The sequence below is a fragment of the Tyto alba genome, unplaced genomic scaffold (genome assembly GCF_018691265.1).
Source record: "Tyto alba isolate M040663 unplaced genomic scaffold, T.alba_DEE_v4.0 Super-Scaffold_13, whole genome shotgun sequence".
Classification (NCBI taxonomy): Eukaryota; Metazoa; Chordata; class Aves; order Strigiformes; family Tytonidae; genus Tyto; species Tyto alba.
The window spans coordinates 30,056,445-30,080,137 of NW_024881275.1; the positions used below are offsets into that span (position 1 = coordinate 30,056,445).

A 23,693-nucleotide genomic window follows, 5' to 3' on the forward strand; every position below is an offset into this window, starting at 1 on the left:
ATATTATGCACATATATTTAAACAAGATGGTCTTCTAATTTGATCAAGTCTAAAAATAAGCCTTTAATACCTGCTAATTTAAAATCACACTTGGGAGAAAGCATTGACATTCTCTATGGGGCTACCAGGGTCAGGAAATGGAGCTTGCTTCTCCCTGTAGTATTCCCCATGCACCATCTGACCTCTGTGACTGTCTCTATGTGGGCAAAGCCATTCTGCATATGACAAATTCTCGCTTTTGACATGAAGAGCAGATTTCACCCCATGGTTTCAGCTCCCAAAGCAGCATGAGGAATTTCTGCCTCCTCAGAGGTCAGGGAGAAACATGACCATGCTGCGGAGTCCTGGAAGCATGCACCCTCAGGCCATGGATGTCTCCTGTGCTGGCAGCATCGCTGCCTGGTCACACCTGAGTGATGCCACCCATGGACAGCGGGACAGGTAGAGAAAGAGCCTGCCCAACTCATCTGGTTGCTGCATCTGACCATACTCTGTGCTCTGCCCACCCGGCTACAAATCCAGATCAAGTCTCCAATAAGATGCCTTGAGTTAAGGATGAAAATACCTCCCTTAAAACAGAAAGGACCTGGCCTGGAAATGCAGCTGATGCCAAGCTGAGGCTCTGCTCCTGTATGCTTTGGAATGATTTTTTTAATGCTTTGAGTTTCTTTTTGTATCAGGACCTGGAATACTAACTCGGGCTGAGCCTAGGCCACAGATCTGCCTAATGGGGAACTAGCTGATTTTATTCAACTTTTCTCCATCTTAAGCCCTGGCAGTTACATGAGAAATTTGTGCCTGTATCCGAAAATGCTCTTTCGTTTACTCATCCCTCTCTTCCATAGAAAACATTACGTATCCTGCTTCTTATAGTGAACAGATAATGTACAGTTGTACCCTGGACTATTCAACCCATTTGGAGGAATATTCTAGTATTAAACACATGTGAAGGAGCCCTATATAATTTTAATTTGTCAGCATCTCTTTCTCTTATACCTACTTCCTGGTACAGTATTTAGTGATACTAGTAAGCAAACAATGAAGGAAAAGCTGTATTTTGCTTGCTGTGACATTCTAACACTGTAGGTTTAAACATTTGCTGTGTAAAAATTTTGAGTTTAAAAATTGTTAAGTTTTACAATTTCCATTTCCACTACAAAGTCTACTATAAATGAAGGTATGTTCAGGAAAAAGAGCATTTCACATTCAAATTAAAGCACAGAACTGTTAAAGATCAAAGTAGGCCTGACCATTTCAACTCCTTTTTGGTGGAATTAGAAAATTGACATGTGAAGAAAAGAATGTAAATGATGTGTAAATTATGTCATAGAGTATTTTAGAAAATATTGTTTTTATAACCGAATCAAACTGACAGGGAAATGAAGACCTGTTATTTGGATTTTTCATAGAATCTTACTGTTGGATAGCAAATGAAAAGTAAATACTAATGTAATACATGCAATTGTAGCAAGTTGTTTAGTCAGGTGCAGCAGTGACCATTGTTAGAACTTGTTTTACAAGCATTTAACATTTTCATTAGTAATCTGAAAGAGAGGGTTCACAACATACTAATTAAGTGAAGAGATAATCCTAAATTGAAAGAAGTCACAAAGCATCAATGAGGACTGAGACATAATGTAACAGGATCAAAAAGGTTAGAAAAATAAGAAAGAAAAAATGAGATTCAAACTTGGAAATGGCTGGTCAGAGGTATTTTAATAAAAACTGCCCTATACAGGAGAGAATTGTGTGAGAAACAAGCAAAGCAGTAACACTGAAGGAATAAGTAAACTGGATATTGGTTGGTATATGATGCAGAAGCTGCAATAACTACTTTGATTCTGGGTGCCTCTGAAGAAGTCTGTCCATTGGAGAGCTTACAGAAACTTTTATGAGCTCGAGGATGGAAGGAGTCTCAAGCATTCATTTATGAGGAAAAAATTAAGAGAGTTGCACTTGATATCAGGCAAGTGCTAAGTGAGGTTATGCTTAAAAAAATAAGTGTATTTGAAGAATATAAAGACCGTAAGAAAACTAAGACTGGAAATCTGAATCTGGTAGAAAGTCTTCAGTGAGGAAAAGAACTAACATGATCTGGGGTACTTAAAGCAAAGGTTCAGTACATCACTAGACAAGGTATTATAAAGAAATTTCTATCAGACACAAGGATCAATGCAGTATAACTTTTCCATCTCATATGTATCGTCTATGATTTCATCTAACAGTTAAAGCAATGACTTCTATTTAACATGAATTGAGCTTATTCCTAAATCTCACCGGGGTGAGTAAGATACAATGCTGTGGTGAAACTTAAGCACACTGTAATATGAAATCAATGGATCCCAGTGCTTACAGTCTTCCTGCCCTGACTGCAAGACTACAGCTTTACAAATGGTCCAGCAATCCACTGCAGCATTAACAGGCATTTTCTGTTTGTTTTTAAACACTGAAAATATAATTTACTTATGTACTAATCCCAATATTTTATGGTACATCTCTTCCATTTTTTCAGTTCTATCACCTGATCTGTTATACTACATTATCTTGCACTAACACCTTTACCTCTCTGCTGTAGGTGCCACAAAGGACAAACAGCAGTACTTGGGTAAAATCCTAAAAATTTTGGAGCCCCAGTTCCAGTTTCAAAAGGAATCCCAGCACCTGAATTTTGCTGTCAGCTCAGAGACAGGCCCTTTGCTATGTCCTGCTCCCTGTGATCTGGGGCTTTCCCTGCTTTGTGTGCTCCAGAAGGGGAACACTGGTCAGATGACATAAAGGATGAGAGACTGGGAAATGTGGGGTGGGTTTAGTGCTTGCTGGTTTACAGCTAAGAGAACAAAAAAGAAAATGTGTGAAAATTAAAGAATGAGGCATTATTTCTAAGTGATCCTGCAAGAGATTAGAGATAAGTGATTCTCTAAAGCTCCATGAGTCAAAAGATCCCACTGGCTTTAGTGGGATCCTTTAGCCACTAAGGATATAGTCCAGAGGCCATATTCTCTCTTTGGGATCACTTGTGTAACCGAGCACAAATGTTAATTCATGGACTATCAGAATTGTCATATTTCTGGTAACCTCCTCTGAGTCTCTCTGGGTACATTTCCCTCTGACACAGGGTGCTGCAGGGAAACAGCTCTTATGACTGTTTAAATTGCCTCTCAGCTGGTTTGGAGTACTATGAAACGCTGTTGCAGGACTGAGGTTTGCACAAGCTGCATGTGAGTAATATTCATACAGCCACAAGAGCTGAGAGGGAAGTTGAAGCAGATGTTTCTCACTGATCCTCTGTACTGCTATGCTGGGGGTGTAGGACTTCACTGGACAGCAGCCGAGGCCAAACGTGGTAACAAAACCTGTTCCACTAAACAGAGTGGCAGAAAAGCATAACCCTCTCCTGTGCCATTTGCAGCTAAAACACACAATTTGTTACACAGCTTTCTGTGTATAAGCATCCATGGGTAGAAAACATGCTGCAGATTCTATCTGCACTTTCATTTTTTTTTTTCAGACAGTAACCACTGCGTACACCCTTTCTACAATTTATATCAAGTGCATGCCACATCTCCAGGGCCCTCGAGAGCTCTGAGTACAGACATAAAGTTACACATCTCAGTGTACATCCATGAGGCAGCAAGGCCAGGCCAGAACTACAGAGGGTTTTTATGATGTGGCATTAATTAATTTATTATGGGTGCTCTTGAATACCACCTTTTTTTTTTTCCCTTCTTCTTTCTTTTTAATTACATTCCATTAACGAAGTGTTACCCTTTGATTATATTCTCAACCACAACTGACTCAGCATACTTCACTTGTTGAGGTGGGAAGTACCTAATTAGGATGCCAATCTTCTTTCATGTTATTTCTTTATAATAGAAGCATCACTTTCACTTGCATTGGAGAGGTGCGACTAGAGGCATTAGATGAACAGAAATCCTCCATAGAGAAGAATCACCATTAGCCATTACCTTTCAAATCATCTTATCTCACAGAGAGTTCTCTTTGCTAATTTTCAAAGAAGAAATCAAGGGACCGGTTCACCAAGGCATTCAAGCAGAGGAGCAGGGGTATCCATGCAACTAATATTCAGAGTTTGTGCACCTCACAAATTCAGTCAACTTGCTCTGCATGTACATCCATGCATCAGAAGCAGTAAGCTGCTACTTTTTGACAATAAATACCCTAGAATTAGCTGCCTTGGGGATTCTGGGTGTTGACAAGAATATGGATGGCTGGCTGAAGAGATCATTTAACCCTGTTAGTAATGAGCTCATTTGAAACAAGCTCTCTGCTACTAATTATCACTCGGTTCTGACTGATTCATCACCTGCTTTGATGCTCCTATTTCATAAACAGAATATCAACTGCAGAGTTTAAGAAACTGCATAATTTGCAGATTTTGGTAAAAACAGAACTGCCAAAATACTGCGTCAATTATTAACAAACTGAACTTCTTTCCTTCACTCCCTGAGTGTGTGTGCACATATACACGTGTGAACACGTAACTATCATGTATTTGTGTATGGAATGCTGATATATTATATTAATAAAAACTAGCATTACAATCTAGCTTGTATATATACACATTACAGTAGAGGAATAAGAATTTTCCTTACCTATTTCAGTCATGGATATCCCCGGAGCTAATTGCCCATTGTTGAAAGAGCTATAGGTAAACAAGTTTGGTACAGAGGTGAGGTCATAGATAGGTTCCTGCTTTATCTGTTTGATTCCAGTCATGTCTAACCCAGACTGGTCTGGGGAAGGCTGGGCAGAATCCACGTTATAATAACCCTCAGACTTCGGCAGGTCAATGATGTGCCCATTTGAGTAGGTGCTGCTAGTTTCATTATTCAGGTTGCCCAAGCCATTGCTGATGCTGTTGCTGTAAACCCTGGCCAGGGCTTCTGCCTCACCGCTTTGCTGCTGCCGTTGTTCCTGCAGTCGCTGCTGGTGCTTCTGCACTTCAGCATACAAGCTATCCCTCTGCTTTTTGGACATTCTTCCAAACTTCACAGCTGAAAAGCAAAGCATAATGCCAATTATTGTTGTCTTTCATTTTTTCTTGATTCCTCTCAACCCCACCACTCTTTTGATATTTACTCTCAGAGTTTCTTTTGCTCTGGAAACTTGTCTTTTTCTGTGGAAATGAGAGAGGATGCAAAGCTTTACACCATATATGTCCCACAAAGGAAAAAGTATTGTGTGCTTGGATTTACAGGGTGACGACAATGACTCCTGTTTGACAGGAGGGCCTCAGTCAAGCAACTCACTTCCCACTGTGAATGTTAAAAAGACCACACATCCTTTTATATCTCTGTGTTCAGTGAACAACAACCCAGAGCTGTATGAAATGTACAGTCTGTAGATTCATATCCCATGTGATTTACCAACTTTCCACAAACCTTTAAACAGTGCATTAACAGGATTAGTACTCTGAATGAAAACAAGCCCTAAAGCCTTATTATCACAGCCTTTCAATGGGGTGTTATCTTCACACTTTTTAAAAAAATCTTACAGGTTAGATTAAGAACCTAGAGGAAAATAACAATTTGAAGGTAAACAGCACAAACGAATGTCATCTTTTCCACAGAGGAAAGTCTCAGGGATTTACACAATCAATTTACATAATCTCCATGCACAAATCCATGCATTCCTTCTGATGAGAAAGGGAGGAAAGCATCAGAGTGCAAAACACTCTCTCCAGGAACAGGGTTCATTACACTGAGATTGAAATTTTCAAAAATGACAGGCTGATTGCTGTGGAACTAGGAGAAGTAAATCCACAGCCTGCATATACAGTGGGTCATAGCTGATTATCTTTCCCCACACCCTGCAACCCCATCTCTCTATAAATTCTAGCTTTCTACTGGGCTAGATCTTAGGATCTCAGAGTAGAGGTAGCAGTTAATTGTGCTCTAAAACAAATGAGAGATACTTTCAGTAGAATTTTTCAGAGTACAGGTAAGAAGACATTGCTCTGGAAATACTAATTTCTATGTATTTTGAGGTGTATTTTTCAATACTGACTATTTCCAGTCCGTCTGTAATTGGGATCAGTTCAGAATTATCACATTTGTTAGCACAGGATGCACTTGGCTCTCATTTTTGCTACCCCATAGTTAAGCTGCAGCCCTCGAGAAAAGTCTGAGCCTACACATGTGTATGAATGTGAAAATCTTCAATTCAGAATAAGAAAGGAAAAGGAAGAGCATAAGATGAAAAAGTGCCAGAACAACGAGGAGATGTCAGCCTCTTCAATTTATTTGCACCTTTTTACATTAAGAGCTTTTTTTTCCTTGTTGCTAACCTCATCTTACTTGCAGCCCTTCACACAGACTGCAAGCTACCTCACACAAACACAGCCCGCCCCTGGAATCAGTCCATGGTGCAATGCACACTGTTATGGACAGTATACAATGACCGTATTTTGAAAAATGCAACTGTGTATTTTCTTCAAATTTAAGGCCTCAGTAATAAAAACAAACACCCACTGTTTATTCTCATTATATATTCATTAATTGGATTCTCCAGCTGCTGTCAATTAGCATCCTGCCTCTGCATGATAAAAATGAATCGGTTACATGGCTGAGAGGTAAAAATCACATTCAATTTCTCTGTTCAAAAAAACCCATACTGACTATTTGAAACTTGCAAGAGCTCTTAATATTGTTAAGTATAAACACCCTTACATAAACAATGACAGAAGAAAGCAGTGCTGTCAGAAGAATCATTCCCTTTGTCTGTACGCAGTGGTCCCTGAATTATAGGTTGGGAAGAAAGTGCTGTCAGTCACATTAAAATGCCCCTGTGATACCTCAAATCATTGGAAGATATTACTTTTAGGAGGAAAAATGTGCTGTTAAATTGCTAAGATGTTACTACTTTAATCTCCTCTGGGAAGAATCAGGAGCTAAGGCATGGAGTAAGCTTCATGCTAGGACTGAAAAGAGTTCACAGATTAAAGGCTACACTTCAGGGCCCCTCCCAAACTGGTGAGACTGGTGAGCAAGTTGTTTCAGTGAGACATGAGACACACTGAGATAGGAAGAGATCTATTGCAGTTCAAATATAAACCAAATTTATAATCTGTGGACCACCTAAAGAAATAGCTCTTTACAAAGCTTGTCCATCAATGACTGTTAATTTTAAAATGACACATTTTGTGTAAACTTTCTAAGAGAGAAAACTTCTGCCAGGCAATCAAAATTAATGTAACTTGCCTTCAAAAATAGAACATTTTCTTCTCCTACTTCCTGGCCATTTAGAACAATTCCTGACCATTTAAAGCATGTCTGTGAGCTGGAAAGCCCCTGCATGAGCAGTGGTGGCTGGGGCAGGTTGGCTGTGGGCAGCCTTGCTCAAGCCTCCCACTTCCCACAGCTCTGTTGTGGTGCACGTTCTCAGCCTGCCCATCACAGCCTGTCACACCACAGCTTGGAATGTGGACCAGAGCTCTGCAAGGACCAAAGGACCCTGCTATCAGATACACTGTGGAGCTTTCCTCTGGTGTAGTATCCATTTTCATCACTAAACTATGAAACATTTCTTCTGTGGACCCAGACAGGGACAGGGGGAAATGTACAGGTAAAATAAATGCTTTTTTTCTGCAATGAAAAATACTTGGTCAAGTGCTCTGAGTAAAACAAATAGAAACCCCTAATGCTATCAAGGTGTAAATTTCTGCTTAACTGCCTATTTACTGTCACAGGCCTTTAGAGATCTCAAGTAAAAGGATGCTTTCACACATCAATATTTAATGTTAAGATAAATGTTAATGTTTAATATAAGAGGTTATCTAAACTGGAATTTAAATCCACCTCTCCAGAGGTGACCTTTTTGTGTTTTTGATCAGAACCGCACATTTCACTTCTCAGTCTGTTCCAAACTAATACTGCTCTCCATTTTGTGATTTTCTCACCCTCCCCATGAAAATAGCCTCCTTTGTTAAATTAACAGCAAAGATCTGTGTCTCACAATGCGTGAATTACAAAGCAAGGAGCTTCTCCTCTCTTTTTTTTCCAGAAATCTACAGGGAGTTTAAGTGAAGAAGAGTTTCAAAGGGTTTAGGCGTGAAGCAGGAATCTGACTCCTTACCATCTCGAGACATTCCCAGGGCAAGACATTTCTGCAGTCGGCAGTGTTGGCAACGATTTCTGTTGGTTCTGTCAATTAAACAGTTTCTCTGCCTTGGGCAGGAGTAGGAGGCATTGTTCTGCTGACTCCTCCGAAAGAATCCCTAGGGGCAAGAGAGCAAGAGAGACAGAATATTACCATGTGCCCATATGCGCACACACACACACAGAAACATGTAAATGACTACAATAAACTCTTATTTAGTGCAATCCGACTTATGCTATGGCCTTGCAGATGTGTTGGCCTTGTAGAGTGAAATTAAAGAATATTTATTTATAATAAGGAGAACTGTGCTTTATTCTATTAAGAATGTAATTCTACTTTGTTAAAATGCAAACAATAATGTTACAGAATGCACTCTTATTGTGCAATAATGACCATGTATCATCTAATGATTGCTCCTAATAGAGGAAAAACTTGTCAGCATTTGTAAACAGATGACTTAAAAGTACTTGTTCTGACTATTTTCTTCCTTTAATGAAAGAGAGTGGTAATAACTGGCACTGGCTATGCATAGCATTAGAAGCTGAAGTCTGCTGTTCAGTTTAACCTGGCAAATGTTGATCTGATCTGGAGGGACCATACACTTCAGGAGTGAAAAGTAATTCAAATTCAAACATCACAAAAGCACTAGGATTTAATGACTGTATCAAGTAAAACCGACACACAAAGAAGAAAGCAACACCTTTAGACACTACCATGAGAAAGTAATGACATTTTCCATTTCAATGGAATATAACATTATCCATTTTATCTATGTAAAAATTTGTAGTTATTCTATCTCCTAGAAGGTTATTCTGGCCAGTTGTGGGCTATTTGGATAACGATCAGAGGGCTAGAAGAGGAGTATTAACCCATACCTAAGACCTTACAAGCTCCCAGCTGCTAGAACATGACTGAGAGGTACTATTATGGTGGAAGTGACATGAAATGGCAGAGATGACAAGAAGAATGAAACCGGAGGGTGAGGATTAGAGAGAGAAAGAGAGAGGAAGAGGGCATTTTATTATATTATTTTATTTCCTGTAAAACAAAAGACAGGAGGAACAGCAAGTCCATAGAGAGTGAGAAACAAAGAAAAGAAGTTCCTTGACCACTGTGGCATCTTTAGATGGAGGCACCTGCAGGATTGTGTAGTGGAAGAGCTGAAGGGTAGCCTATCCATGTCAGGAAGCCATTAGGAGAAAAAGGGCAGAAAGCGTCGTTACTGTAATCATCACCAGAAGTGACGCCGCTGTGGTTATGCCTTTCTGGGCTGGTTTGCAAACAGCTCTGAATGGAGCCGGAAAGCAAGAGCTGACAATTTATCAGGCAAAATGAATGTTATCGCCGCACAGGCTGACAGATGGTAATTCTGAGCAATGGAAATCATGGCAGCCGTGGGTTTTGGACAACAGGAGTGGGGAAGCAACAAGGCAACGGTGCCAAAGGGCTCAATTTGCTTGCTATGGGTAGTACCTGAATTCTCACTCAAGTCCCAGTGTACCCAGTGAAGATGGTGTGGGGTGTCAGTAACAACAGGTGACAGGCATGGTGTCTCACCAAGGACACTTGGCAGCACTAGTTGCTGAGGTTGAGCATAAAGAAACTCACTTTATACGGCCTCTGCTGGTTTTATCAGTGATTACAGATATAGATAAAAACTAAATTAAGTTCTTTGATTTGTACTTTCGAGAACTTGGGTGTCCTTTAGGGAAACAGAAAAAATCTGGTGAGGACTTATCTGATCCTGGCTGACCAAAACTTTCCTGCAACTGTGGAGGCTAATTTATGGCCAAATGGATGCTAATTGCAGATATTTCTATTCTATTTGCTGAACTCTATTAGCCAATTTTGGTTTTGACATGCAAAGGATTTTCTAGTTTGAAGGTTTAGATTTTAGCAGCTCTTATATGGATATGGATTTGAGAGAACAAATTAATTAAATAACATTAAAAAACCCCACACAACCATCTAGCACTGACTGTGCCTCATCCTGTAGTGCTGTTTTTCCCATTAAAGCTGGTCTTATCTCAGAAGAATTTGTTTATTCGTCCTTTGACCCTCTTAAGAAAAAATCAAGGGTTACATAATAAAATTAATCTACCTCAGGTAATTTATTTTTCTGAAGAGAATTTTGTACTCTCTTTCTCCTGCATAAGATCTAAATGTTGTCTTACAAAGTACAGACAATCCTTTCATTTAATTTTTAGGGATCTTTATATAATATTGGCTATATTTACTAAGAATAATTCCATTTGGGGGAAGGAGGATGCAGTTCATTACTGATGATCTATGGACTTAGAGACAGGATTCCCAATACTGACAACAAGTTTTTCTGCATCTTGAACAAGTCACTTAATCCATCACGGGCAGTCAGCCTGAGAAGGGAAATGGTCATTCTAACCACTGTCTAAATCATGACAAAAGAATGGTAGCACATACTTTGTTTTGGGGGTAGGCAGGAGAGATGATAAAAGGTTTCTCAGCAAAAAAAGGAGCCACAGAGATAGATGGGGTGGAAACCTGTCTTTAGGTTTCACCATTTCAGCAATAACAGTGGTAGAGTCACCATCTTCTTTAATGGGTCCAGCAGGTTACTTAGTGCGTACAGGCATGCACATGAAACAGCAGCAATATTTATGATCCCCCTTAAGCAGTTATAATATGCATTTGCAGTGACATCACTGATGTAAGGACACAGAGTTAAAGGATTTCCTGTCCCTTGAAGTTTGTAACAACACCCCTGGCAGTACAGTCCTTGGATGTTGTGTTCTGAAAGGCTGTGGCTATCTGGTGTCGGGCTCAACCTGTGTGGTGCAGGTTTGTGGAGCACTTCTCACCTCTTTCTTCGACACATGGTGTCTGTCTTAATTAATTCAGATTTCTAGCACATTCAGACAAAAGGAGCCAGAAATGACCAGTTATTAATATGCAGGCTGAGCAAACAGATATTTAATTGCTGGGCAATGAAGAGCAGAGTTGCACTGCCGGAGACAGCGCTTACTTTAAAAGAGAGCTCTGACAGACTGAGATGCCTCCCATCGGACCCGATGTGAAAACTGACATCTTTTTTCACAACAGGCTCACAAAACAAGATTAGACTAATTGATCTGATACTGTAAAACTGGCACAAAAACAATAGGGTTAAAACTGTCGTAAGTGGAAGAGAAGCTCTTTATCTCAATAAGCAGTCTACACACAGAGCCGAGGGGTATCATCTCCTCTTGAGGCACACACAAGGGCCAGCATTAACCCTAATCACATCCACAGGACACTCTACCCCTAACTGCTCTGTGGGCGCTGAGTACTGAGACAGGATGTTGTTTTTCTGCTTAAAGCTTTTTTCCCCTGTAGCTTTTGTGCCAGTTTTGAAGTATCAGATCAATTAGTCTAATTCTGTTTCATGTGATCATCATAAGATGTTTATTTCTAGTCCAATGTCACAATAAGACAGTGACACAATGCGGGTTGTTAACAATTGTTACAGTTCCTGGAAGAAATCTGATCTTTGACAACGTATTTTTTCTCAATGTGTTGGCATTAAATGTGTTGGCATTATTTTGGGAATGGGTGCCCCCAAATTTTCATATTTTTCAGACATTCTAAAATTTTGTAAAGCATTAAGTAAACACAGGCTTGCCATTTCACTCTACAAATACGCACCCACTTTCAAATGTACCATTTTTTGTGTTTCTGCATAGAAGAAATCAGAGATGCTGCCTCTCCATCTTTACAATTTCACATTTACAGTCAAAGCTAAAATACCAACATGTAGTATAAAATTCTGGTTTTCCATGAGTAATGATATAACTTCTTAGAAAATACAATCACAAAGTATTTTTAACGTTCAAAACTGAAGCCTTTCTTCTCTTGGCTTGGGGTCTGATTGGTGTCACTTGAACTAATGCCTGGGATAATATGTTAATATGACAAAGCAGCATAGAAGGGTTTTTTTTTTTTTTTTTTTTTTTTTTATTGTTTTTAACCTCTAATTCACTGCAATTGCCCTATGCTGGAGCCTATAAGGAAGAAGACAAAGGATCCTTTTACACTACTCATAATGTAAGGCATTTTTTCTTTTGGCGATTACAATTTGGCCCGCAGAGAAAACAAAGGGGATAAAATAGGACCAAACTGACACCTGTAAGCTTTTAAGATGTTGAACTGAGATACCACTCCAACTTTTAGTGCTACACGGATTGTATAGGAAACAAGATAAGAAATCCATCTCTCAAGCTGATTTAAAGTAGAACAGGTGTAATTTACAGTTGTGAGCCTCTGTATCAGCACTTACACTGAATCAGATGCAATTAATTTATATTTCAAATGAGGATGTAACTCTAAAGACTATTTGATGAAAAGTAAAACAACTGGTAAAATTAGGCATGAAACACAGCTAAACTAGCAGCAGGCTTTACAGCCTTTGGCACCGCTTGCTTGAAAATGTGTAGGAGTGTATTATTATACACAGATGCCTGAAGCTAATGCAGATGATGATGACTATGCTGTATTAAAATCTCATACCTTGCAGCCTTCACATGTGATGACTCCATAGTGTATTCCAGAGGACTTATCACCACAAATTTTGCATGGTATCACTTCAATTTGTGCTGAAAAAAAAACAAAACCAAAAACAAGACAAGTATTTTGAGGACATAATTTTATTTAATTTCTTTATTTCTCAATTGAAGATCTCAAAAACTAGAGCTAGACAGCAGATAACCTGTTCACCCCCCTGACAAGAAAAAAACTGCTTTGTATTTTACTGCATGTTTCTGTATGCTTTGATTTGGCAAATTTTAATTGCTTCACATTATGTAGTTTCTACCATATCCCACAAAACTCTTCACCAATTTAAGATAGCTCACAATTATCAAGTTTTCCCTCATATTCACCTTTTTTGTTTTTAATTGTCAATTTCATCATCATTATTGTTAATGACAGTCATGAGGGGTCCTAAATAATTATCCAGATTGTGCTTGCTTACACATTTCAAATATTCACAACTTTTCATTTTGCTGAGGTAGAATTACGTGGTATATTTTGATACATTTTTTAAAGCAGCAGAGGTGATGCAGTTTTCACATCTTTCAGATTATGTCTTCAAGACACACTGGCAGAGGGGCTTGCAAATGGTTGCTAAAGAGACTTTAGTTTGCCACTGTGAGCTCAGTTTCCTGACATGCTGTCTCCGATGAAGCATATTTTTAGGCAAGGCTTAGGCAGCAAATCAGTTTCTAAACTGCTCCTAATCCAGAATGGATAGAATTAATTTTAATGTAGGAGCTAGCAATTTGTTGTTAATATATTCTGGATGGAGATAACCCAGAGCCAAAACTTTGCCTGGATTTCTACTTAAGAAAATTCATATCTAGAAATAAAATTTCCTGTCATCCACAGAGTTTGGGCTGACTTCTATATCCTGTTTTGTTTTCATGAACTAGGTGGTGGTAGTTTCTTTCCCTTCTTAAGAAACTAGTATGTATTAGCCATCCTGGCATGACAAATGTATAAATAAGAAGACAATTCCCTACAGAAAAGCATCTGCAGTTCCTTAGAAATTTTGACAGATTGATCCTGCTCAAAAATTCCTATGCCTTATCCCCACTGAAATAATTAAAACACGTAAACATGAACTTCCAGTTATTACTGTTTGTGAGGCTAGTTTGAGTATTGATCACAGGTCTCTTCCTGAGTCATGTGGAGGGAGCAAGTCTCAGTTCTGGGACCGCATGCTACTTTATGTTGCCAAACCTCAAAGACACATGTTAATGTTGGAAGCAGGAACTACAGTGGGAATGTGAGGAGACCTTCAGAAAAAGACAAGAGAAAGGAAGAAAAAAACAAAACAAAACAAAACAATATGAAGGTACTTTTAATGTGACTTGCATATGCATTTTGTAGCAGTAATATGAACAGAGACAGAAGAATTGACCGTGTGACACTTACTGCATTTAGCACAGTACTCATTACTGTGAGCAATCAATAATTCCATGCATGACTTGCAATTATAAGCACTGTATTCATGGTAAATATTTGTGGACCAGGTCACTAAATGCTAAGGCTCCAGGTTTAGATTAATATGAAGCAAATACTTTAGACTTGTGACTCATCAGTTAATTCCAACCCTTATTCAAAACTAACCATTCTATAAATTAGTAAATATAGGATGTCTAAGAAATTGCTACTATAGCTCCTTTGAGAACTCACAGAAAAGACAGCATCTTTAGGAAACAGAAAGCATTTGAAGAAGTGTGGAAAGGTAGACTCTGCTATTGTCTCCTAGGCATTTCTTTTTGTTCATAAGACAGCAGAACAATTTAAGGATTCGTAACAGAAAACTTAAGTCATTAATTGTACAGGCCAGATGAAAAAGAAGCCACTGTATTCCCAGAAAGCTCTTGAATTACTGTAATTAACACCCAGTGTACCAGGTTTCTTTTGCAGATTTAATGATTGTGAGAGGCTACTACACCTTTTTCACATTGTATCTTTGTTCAGCAGCCTATAATTTTGTTGTTTTTCTTCTTCTTTTCTCCTCTTAGATCAACAAGCCATTTAATGATCTGTATATCCTACCTCTCTTTATAGCTATTATAACATAAACAACTCACTTCTGAATTCCTTAAAAGTATAAAATGCATTGATTTGGTATGGCTTTCTGAATATTGAGGCAAAACTAGAATGAACTAACAATAGTGGAGTTGACACAGTGATAACTTTCAGAAGCACAGGAATAAAACTTATTTTCTCCCAATGTAGCAAACGTGAGGAAGGAATAAGACCAAAACAACTTATCTCCACTTTTAAAGTCCTTCCACTTGTCCTCCTACCCATCAACTTTAATAGCATGAATAAGAATAATGGTTTTTGCTTCTTTTCAAGCAATAACACGTCTCAGCTGTCCTTTTGTCCAATTTTTCAGCAAGCTCATTCAGTTTTCATCCTGTTCTGAGACATATCACTCAATAAAAGCTTGCAAAACCACCATCGCCCTGATGTCTAACAAAACATTTATGTTTGGATACATGCTGCACTGTGATTGTTCATTGTCACCAACTGTAGCTTCTCTCACCAGTATCACAGGGTCATCCTGTCTCTCTGTGGTATTCATATCTTATTTTATACTTAAGCTGAAAGATTTTTAGGATTGGTAACTGTGTCTAGTTTTATATGGTGCCCTACAAATTAGAATGTTGCAATGCAAATTAATTAATTCTACATGATTAGTAATAATAATCCACAGATTTTTACCACCTGGAACCTAATTAATTCTCTCAGGACAACAGGAAGAAGGGTGGAATTCTATTAAGGAAGAAAATACAAAATCATCTCACAGAGTTGAAATGAACACAGTTAAAAGCAAATATGTACTTAAAACCATCTTCAAATGAAGCATATAGCTGTTTTCTCAAGTGCTGCCCCAAGAGAAATAAAAAAGTACACTGAACTTCCTTTTATCTCTTATTTTTTTTTACCAGCAAAAAATTTACTCACAGGCACAAAATTCATTATCCTAAAAGTAGGGCAATAATCAGGTTTCAAGAATTATTATATTGGTGAAATTAGGAATAAATCTGGAAGGACATACACAGGTAATTTGCTGATTTCCTCTTGAAACAAAGATAAGAGTCAACAAGGCAATTAGTCTGTCCATTGTGTATTTGTGAGGACTGCCACTCACATGTGTATGTTGTCTAACAATAAAAAAAGCAAAGCTCATGTGTTATATAATCTCAGTTTAACATCTGACGAATTTAATTCTGGAGATACAGGACTATAATCTCCCAGACCTGTAGCTTTGGTTCCAAGGGGAAAAAAGACTCGAGCTTTCAGTACTTAGTTTTTGATCAAAAGAGGATACTAAAGCATGCTAGGCATGAACTTTGAAGAGGAAGTCCTCTCTTTAATTTGTTGATCCAGGAGGGATTGCATTTGGAAACATCAAGGCTAAACAGAGAACCAGTGGCAAAAAAAAAGCAGGTCCTTCACCCTCCAAGAATTCCCATCATCCTTAAACTGGAGTTCTTTGAAAAATGCCAGTAGCTTTGCCCAGTTCACTTTCATCTTTGTATCCCCAAGTGATTTCAAATTAAGTATATTCAGCATTTTTATCTAGTTGCCAACACTGATTTTTTTTTTTTTTAATCTTGACCGCTGTAAAACAGACTTTTTTCTTTGCCCATTACTATCTCTAGAAATTTCCACTATAAATTAGGCTTCTGACTAGATCTTGGTATCCCTTTTGTCACTGGATTAGATATTCTGTGGCTTCACAGTAAGACTTCAGGTGTTTTGTATTTAATAATCTGAAAATATACAGCTGAGGATACTAGTTATGTTTTCAGCCTCTGTTGTATCTCATGAAGCGAGAGCTACATAGTTAGCAATATCTCAGCAAGTTAATTAATGACATCTAATGTTAATTAATGTGTCTGTAGATACATTTGCTGTCAGACATATCTCAAATGAGCCATTAGAATAAGTAGATATAATGGAATTCACCCAGGAAAATAAAGTTTTCATAAAATTTTAGCTTTTTCACACAGTTATACACACAACTCCAACTGTGAGTCTGGACCCTGGGCCTTGTTAGAACTCTGAAGACTGTTGGGTCCACTCTGCCGAGGGAACTCCCTGTATGTGCAGCAAAGCTGATGATTCCAAAGTATGCCAGTCCTACAGCTCATGCGCAGAGACATACAAATTTCCCTGAAGCAGAAGTTCTTGTATATCTATATGTCTCACTGGGCACACACGGTAGATTTGATCTGTACATGATCTGTGAAAACTTGTCAGGAAATTCAGAGTAAGTGGAACTCCTGGAAGTTGAATATTGAGAAATCTGATAGATCACTGCTCGAAATAGAAGAGTGATAGATTACTGCTAAAAAGATTGTTTTTTTCATAGGTTCATAATTCATGCAGTTGTTAAGTCTAATTTCTTTCATGGTCTCACACTCATAGCCGAAGTTTTTTTAAGCAATGTCACTTGGAAGGTTTTTTGGTGACATGTTTTGCTTTCCCCTTCCTCTTCTATGATTTTCTAGTGGAAAAAAAAAAAAAAAAACCCAACCCAAAAACCCCACTGAATTATACATCAACTCTTTTTACAGATCAACTCTGCCCTTTATTGCATGGCTATTTCAAAGATTATTGGAAAAAAACCTTTTAAAACCTCAAGATTTTTTATGAAAAAAAAAAGGAAAAGTCTATATGTAGTTACCCTGTACATCCTTATCTTGTGCATTTAAAATTTATTTTTTAAAAGAAAAAGTAAGATCAAACCTTAGAAATATACATGGCAATGTCTGTAGATGGATGAAAGGTTTCAAAATTATATGTTATATATTAGCCTTCTTGCTAGTTTTGCATACAAAGAAAATATGTTTATATCTGCATTGTAGATATATACTTTGGAAGACTTCTTGTATCTGTTCCATGGCCATAATAATGTTTACAAACCATTGTCATATGCTTTGAAATAGACAGAAGTAATATGAGTTCAAATGAACTGTATGGCTGCTTCAGAGCTGAAGGTAATTTCCAAACTGCTCATATTATCTGATCCCTTTGTATCTTATTGTTACTAATTTTGGAACAAGCCTGGAAAGAATGATATTCACAGATTACTTGCCTTTACATTCAGCAGAGAAGGTGAAATTATAGAAAAAAAAATGAGCACAGTGGAACAACCTTTTCCCATCACAATAAGAACAAAAATAAGAAAAAAATGTTTTTATTCAAATGCCCTTTCTTTCCTTTCCCGAGCGTAACTACAATGGATCTATCAGTGTTATTTAACAATTTATGAATAGCAAAAAGTTGCTACGCATGTGATGGTCCAAGGATATAGATGAGATGAGATTTTCAGATAGATGTAATATCTTTTATTAGACCAAGGAATACATTCATTTAAAAAGAAATGCTTTTGGACCTCTAGCTTTTTATCACACCTTAGATAGGTCTTCAAGCTTAAAACAGGTTAAAGATAATTGCTCAGAGCTGAATTTCATTATGCTAATCAATTAGAAAAGCTGCAAAATTTGCAAGGTTGGATGATTCTCTGTAGAGCAAAGGTAGTTGTGAGCAAGACAACCATGAGTCTTAAGAGCACTGACATGATGTTGTGAGATAATTGATAAATACTTGTTTTGGATTACCAGTCTCTTTTTCTGCAGAAGTGATTAATTTTAAATGAGTTAAAGCCATGTGTAAATTACTAAAAAATCTGAATTTCCATGGGATTATTACAAGACAGTGGTGATGATGCTGTTTCCTGGACTCCAAATAAAAGCTGTGCAGCTTTTTTGCCAAGAATGGCAGCCCAACAGTAAATGGAACACCAAAAGGTTAGGAAGATGACAAAGGCACAGAAATTGTTACCTAGCAGCTTGTTTGTTTCCTTGTTTTGGACAAGACAGAGTGGCTGAAGTGCATAAGAAGTACAAGCATTTAAGGCTGTCCTGGACATTTGTGAGATGGTTCACGGGCAGGAAAGGCAGCAGAAAAGCTTCAGAATTACCTGCATCCTCTGCAGGGTGGTGATGGTTAACACAGACAAGTACAGCCCAGCATTCAGGTCCAAAAAGATGAAAATTATCTCTCTTGTCAGAAACTATGGCTCAAAGCTTGAGCCCTGAAAGGCTGTGCTCAGTGGGATCATCAAGGGTCAAAAGATCAGTAAACTTTGACAACTCACCTAACACTCGAAATCTGTACAGAAGCATTTTCATTGTCTCTCAACGTGGATTTCTCTATATTAATCTGTGAACTATTTTCCCTAGTAACTCATATGCATGGAAATTATGTGTGTAACTTCAAAGGATGGTGCTACAGTAAAACAAGTTACCACACAACAAAAACAGGTTGCCAAAATTATGATTTGGGCTCCATAGGTGAGTTCAAATCAGAGATATTTAATTAAATTCTCAAAGCCTTATCCTGGGCCCCATAAAGAGCCCAGAAATGTGCCATATTCTCAGGGAAAGATTTAAGTGTTTAATAAATGCAGAATTATTGCTGTACAGTTTTTACTTTCCTCAAAGACTCAAGCAATGGTTCTGCTGATACTGCACACTTTCCCTAAAGAGATTATTATGGTAATCCCAAATATTATACTACCCAAGCTATCTTATATTTGAGCTCGTCAGATCCAATGTTCTGCAAATAATCTCTAGCAGCTTTAGCTAGTGTTTATATAAGCTGGTCAGGATGGCTATTTGAGCAGTGATGACCGTGTTTTCTATGCAATTCTCTAAACAGTAAATGTGCACTTGCTCAAAAAATAGCAGCCGATACAGAAAATACATTGCACATTCAAGTTATTTCCTCTAAGAAGTACACTTAGTATTTACTCTGCCAATTTATTTGTCATAATTAGTAGATGTTTCACTTAAATGGTTCACAATATAGCAGGCATTTAGCAGGACAAATTCTTTTCCCTCCTTACTTGTCTTTACTCAGAAAGCTACTCAGAGTGTGCCCAATGTTTCTGAATTACTGTTTCCTGATAGAAACAACCCATGGCTATTTTTTTCTCTTTTGGATAGATGGACTAATGAACTTTTCAAGTGAAGAGCCAGGTAGCATGATAAATATTTACAGTCCATTTTGTCTGTTGAGAGCTGGCTGAAATTGTCATATAGTACTCAGCACCTTAATATGCATACATCACTGCTGTACAGTTACAAAGCCTAGTAGCACAAAGAGAGATGTTGCAGGAACAGGCTTGGAAGACCTTCTGTTTTCAAGGCTGTGGGATCACACAGGACCTTATCTTTCCTCACACCTGGCCAGTGTTACTGCTTTCTGGAGTGGGGTGTAAATGAGCTTAAAACTTCAGCTTGCAGTAGAAAGAAGGTGTAGTGCTTATACTTGGCTCTGTCTGTGGTGGGACACTCTTCTCTGGCTCTTTGCTACTGGACTGCAGTTGCAGCACACTCAGAATCCTCTCATCCCCCGACTTCTCCGACCCTGTCTGTGTTGTTTTGCTTGAACAGCCCCAGTTTCCTATACTTCCAGTAGCACTCAAACCTGGAATATGATGCCATGCAAAACTATCGAGCAAAATGAGGACCACTGAACGGTTCAGGTGTCCATGCAGAACCAGCTGACACTCAGCAATTTGAGTATTCATGACTCTGTTGTTGCTAAATGGAGCCTGAAGCTAGCCTCTCTATAGCTGGAAGCTCCAACTGTAATCCTTTTTAACTCCTCTTCTACAACTGTTTTTTTTCTGAACTGCTTCTCAAGCACTTGCTCTGATAAAGGGAAGAAAGGCTGCACCAACACCTGGGATGGACAGCTCTAAGAAACAGTAACATCATGTGGGATGTGTTCTTAGTAGTGCAGTACTACAGTGCATTGTGAATGATTAAGGATTTAGGAGGTTTGTTCAATCTGTGGATACACACAAAATAGAGTTGCTGGACTTACAAAGAATTCCGCTTCAGAAAAAGGAACAACTGGGACAGAATTTTCTTCTTTTGTCTCACATCTCATATACATATATATATACATATATATATATATATATATATTTCAATATTTATAATTCATACAAAAGTTGTCTGCAAATTATGAATAACTCAGATTAAGATGCTTTTTACTTTTGGAAAAATAAGATAACTGAGAAGAATCAAACCATCTAAATATTTACTTTGGAAAATTAGTAAGTTATACACTGCTAAAAGTAAATACAATTAAAAATATGATAGAAAAATCACTAAGTGATACATAGAATGGAAAAGTACATTAGGTTCATATAAGTAAATGACATCACCATTCAAATAACTGGATATTTATGTTTTATATTCTCCAATTTCTGTGTAAATCCATACTGATTTTATATTGAGTCATCAGCATGTTCTACTTTTTATAAACAAAATATTGAAAAGGAAAGAAGGGAGGTTTTGATTTTAAAAGCCCAAACCTAACAGACACAAAACAGGGATAACTAGTACCATAGTTAACATATTGTAGGAAAAATCGTGTTTAAAATGTCAGCCTTAGTAGGAACAAAAAAGCAATCTGAAGTGCAGAAATCACTAAATATTGTAGCATACATAAAATTCTAATAATTTTGTATCCTTTGTGCACCTTTAAATGACAATTTTGATTTTCTTTTGTAACCATTGTTACAGCTATCTTAAACATTATCTCTCTGGACACTGTACCCAAAGATGGCATTTTACTTAACAATTATGAAAACGTGACTTAAAATTGCTTAACGACAATGTTAAAGCATACTTGGTGGTTACTACTGGCTTTTGCAAACTTTGAAAAATGTTATTTTCCAAATTCTCTCTCTGTTCTACACATATTATGTTATAGAGAAGGTAGATACAGAAAAAAACTTTCACATCTAACGATGTGTAACAAGGATGTTTTATATATAAGTATTCTGCTATGGAAATCACATATAAAATAAAATAATGTTTCTTTTGCTTTATCATTTAGCCCAATACCTTATTTGTCAGATTAATGTAACTGATTGTCTGAGTGCCACATCACTGTTATTAGCAAAATCCCACTTTATATTTATTTGAATATTCATGCCTTCAAGATTGTTTAAACATTTAATTACATTAATTGATCATATCCTAAATTTTGTACAAATATTACATCCTCGGTATGAATTTTAATAGTTGTATCACTGGAGCAAGCAAATGCCACAATAGTTACATTTCTAGAAATTTAGTCCCGGTAGGATTTTTTTAATCTAATACCGAAAATTAAGCACAAAAGGTAGTACAGCACTAACCAGTGAAGAAATATATACACTGAGTCATCTGAACATGTAAATTTAATTACAGAAAAGCCAAAGGACTTCCAGGAAGTCTTGCACACAGAATATCAAGCACTACAGACTGTGGACCATGAACAAAGGTGTGGAAATGGCATAACAGGGGAGTACAAAGGGATATTTTTTTTTGCACATAAAGAAATAGAATTCTTGTCAACATCCCAGCTTTTTTTCCCCCTGACCCTCAACACTTATTTCATGGACCTTTTCTCATTTCTGGAATCTCTCTAAATCTATTTGTCCATTACAATTAAAAATGCCTAATTATACTGTTTTCTGAGTGCCTTGTGCAAGAGAACTTCTGGAAAATTTTAGCTGATTTGACTATTGCAGTCATACACTTTGATTAACAATAGTTGGCTGAACAACAGGGCATGATGCAACTTAAAAACCCAGAGCATTTTAGTAAGCTAAATATACTGTATATTTGCAGTCCTGATAAACCACTAATTAATTCAGCTTTTAATGTTAAATGTTTTACAGCTTAAAGCTTCTTGAGAAAACAGCTAACTGTAATGCTCAAGGAAAAGTTGAGAAGGAAGAATACATAAGCATAGTTTATGTCTTTATTTTTGTTAATGAGCATGATTCAGTAGCAAAAGCCGTCTTAGAAATTGGAAGTTTTTTGTTTTTTTTTTTTTTTTTTTTGTCTTTTTCAGTTTAAGACAGAAAATCATCAAGCTGGTTGCCAAAGAGAAAGAAGAGATGGGGAAATGTGTTTCTGCTGGTACAGATTTTGCTTCTGAGTTGCACTAAGCAAATTTGGAGTAATTCAACACACTCAAGTGGAATTACAGCAGTACAGCAAAAAAGATCTAACTTGCACTGTCTGGGACTTTCTGTAACTGTCATCACAATCAATGGAATAATTTCCCATCCACTTTCCTGGATCACTTTCCTTACAATAACTTCCTTGTATCTTAGGCACAATATAACTCCTGTAAAGCAAAATGACAAGAAACATAGGCAACAACAAACAAATAATAACAGTAATTTCAGTATGAAATAACTCTAAAATCCTTCTGATGTTGCCTTCTTGAAGCTTTTTGAATTTGTTCATATTTTTGATCATCACTGGATTTTTAATTTTGCACATTTTTATTTAAAATCTCTGCCCCATCTTTTGAAATGCAATCAAATCAGCTGGAGATATTCTTGGATTTGCATCTGTTGCTGTCTGAAAAATGTTTTACTTCCCAACTGTCTACTTACCAATTTAATATGCCATCTTTTAACACAGTAGGAAGAATTAATCTTTAGTAAAATTTGAAGTGCAGTTTTCTGAAGGATAGTTTAATATTTCCCTGTTTGTTCTTCATGGGAATACCTCATATTGTTAAGGAAGTGAAGAAGAAAAATGTTTCGACTCACCAGTTGCATCAGTTTTTATTCTGGGTTGAATATCACACATTTTGACGTAAATAAATATGACTCCTAGGAGCAGAACAATATTCTTCCCACTACTCTACTTATTCACAGTTACACCTGTGCTCTTGCAAAAGTGTAGTCTTAACAGACTGCATTAACAAGATTAAATGGAAGAAGTGATAAAGGCATAGACTGTTCCATTTCATTAGGAAGGGAGGAAGACTGCTGGAGGAACTAAGTAATCAAACATTTTCTTTTGATGCTAACTTCATGTAGAATGCATTTCTTATTCCAGACCAATCATTTAAAAATAACACTTATTTTCTGGAAATTCTGAAAATAAATCTCAGCTTTCCTTTACCATCAGTTGTTTTTGTTTCAGACACATATATGAAATGGAGGA

At 37.3% G+C, this 23,693-nt stretch overlaps 1 protein-coding gene across 2 annotated transcripts in view; it reads right to left on the reverse strand.

Annotated features, from left to right (window-relative positions):
* RORB (RAR related orphan receptor B) overlaps window positions 1-23,693 on the reverse strand; it is a 142,508-nt gene that overhangs the window by 31,582 nt on the left and 87,233 nt on the right. Inside the window, exons 1-4 of one of the 2 annotated variants that reach the window (XM_033010438.2) lie at window positions 23,294-23,585; window positions 12,640-12,725; window positions 8,095-8,236; window positions 4,614-5,015 (exon numbers count right to left, since the gene is read on the reverse strand). In XM_033010438.2, the coding sequence (XP_032866329.1) occupies window positions 4,614-5,015; window positions 8,095-8,236; window positions 12,640-12,725; window positions 23,294-23,333 (670 nt within the window). In that variant the 5' untranslated portion in view covers window positions 23,334-23,585. Of the gene's footprint in view, window positions 1-4,613; window positions 5,016-8,094; window positions 8,237-12,639; window positions 12,726-23,293; window positions 23,586-23,693 lie in introns of those variants that run through there. The other variant, XM_033010447.2, reaches the window with a different exon arrangement.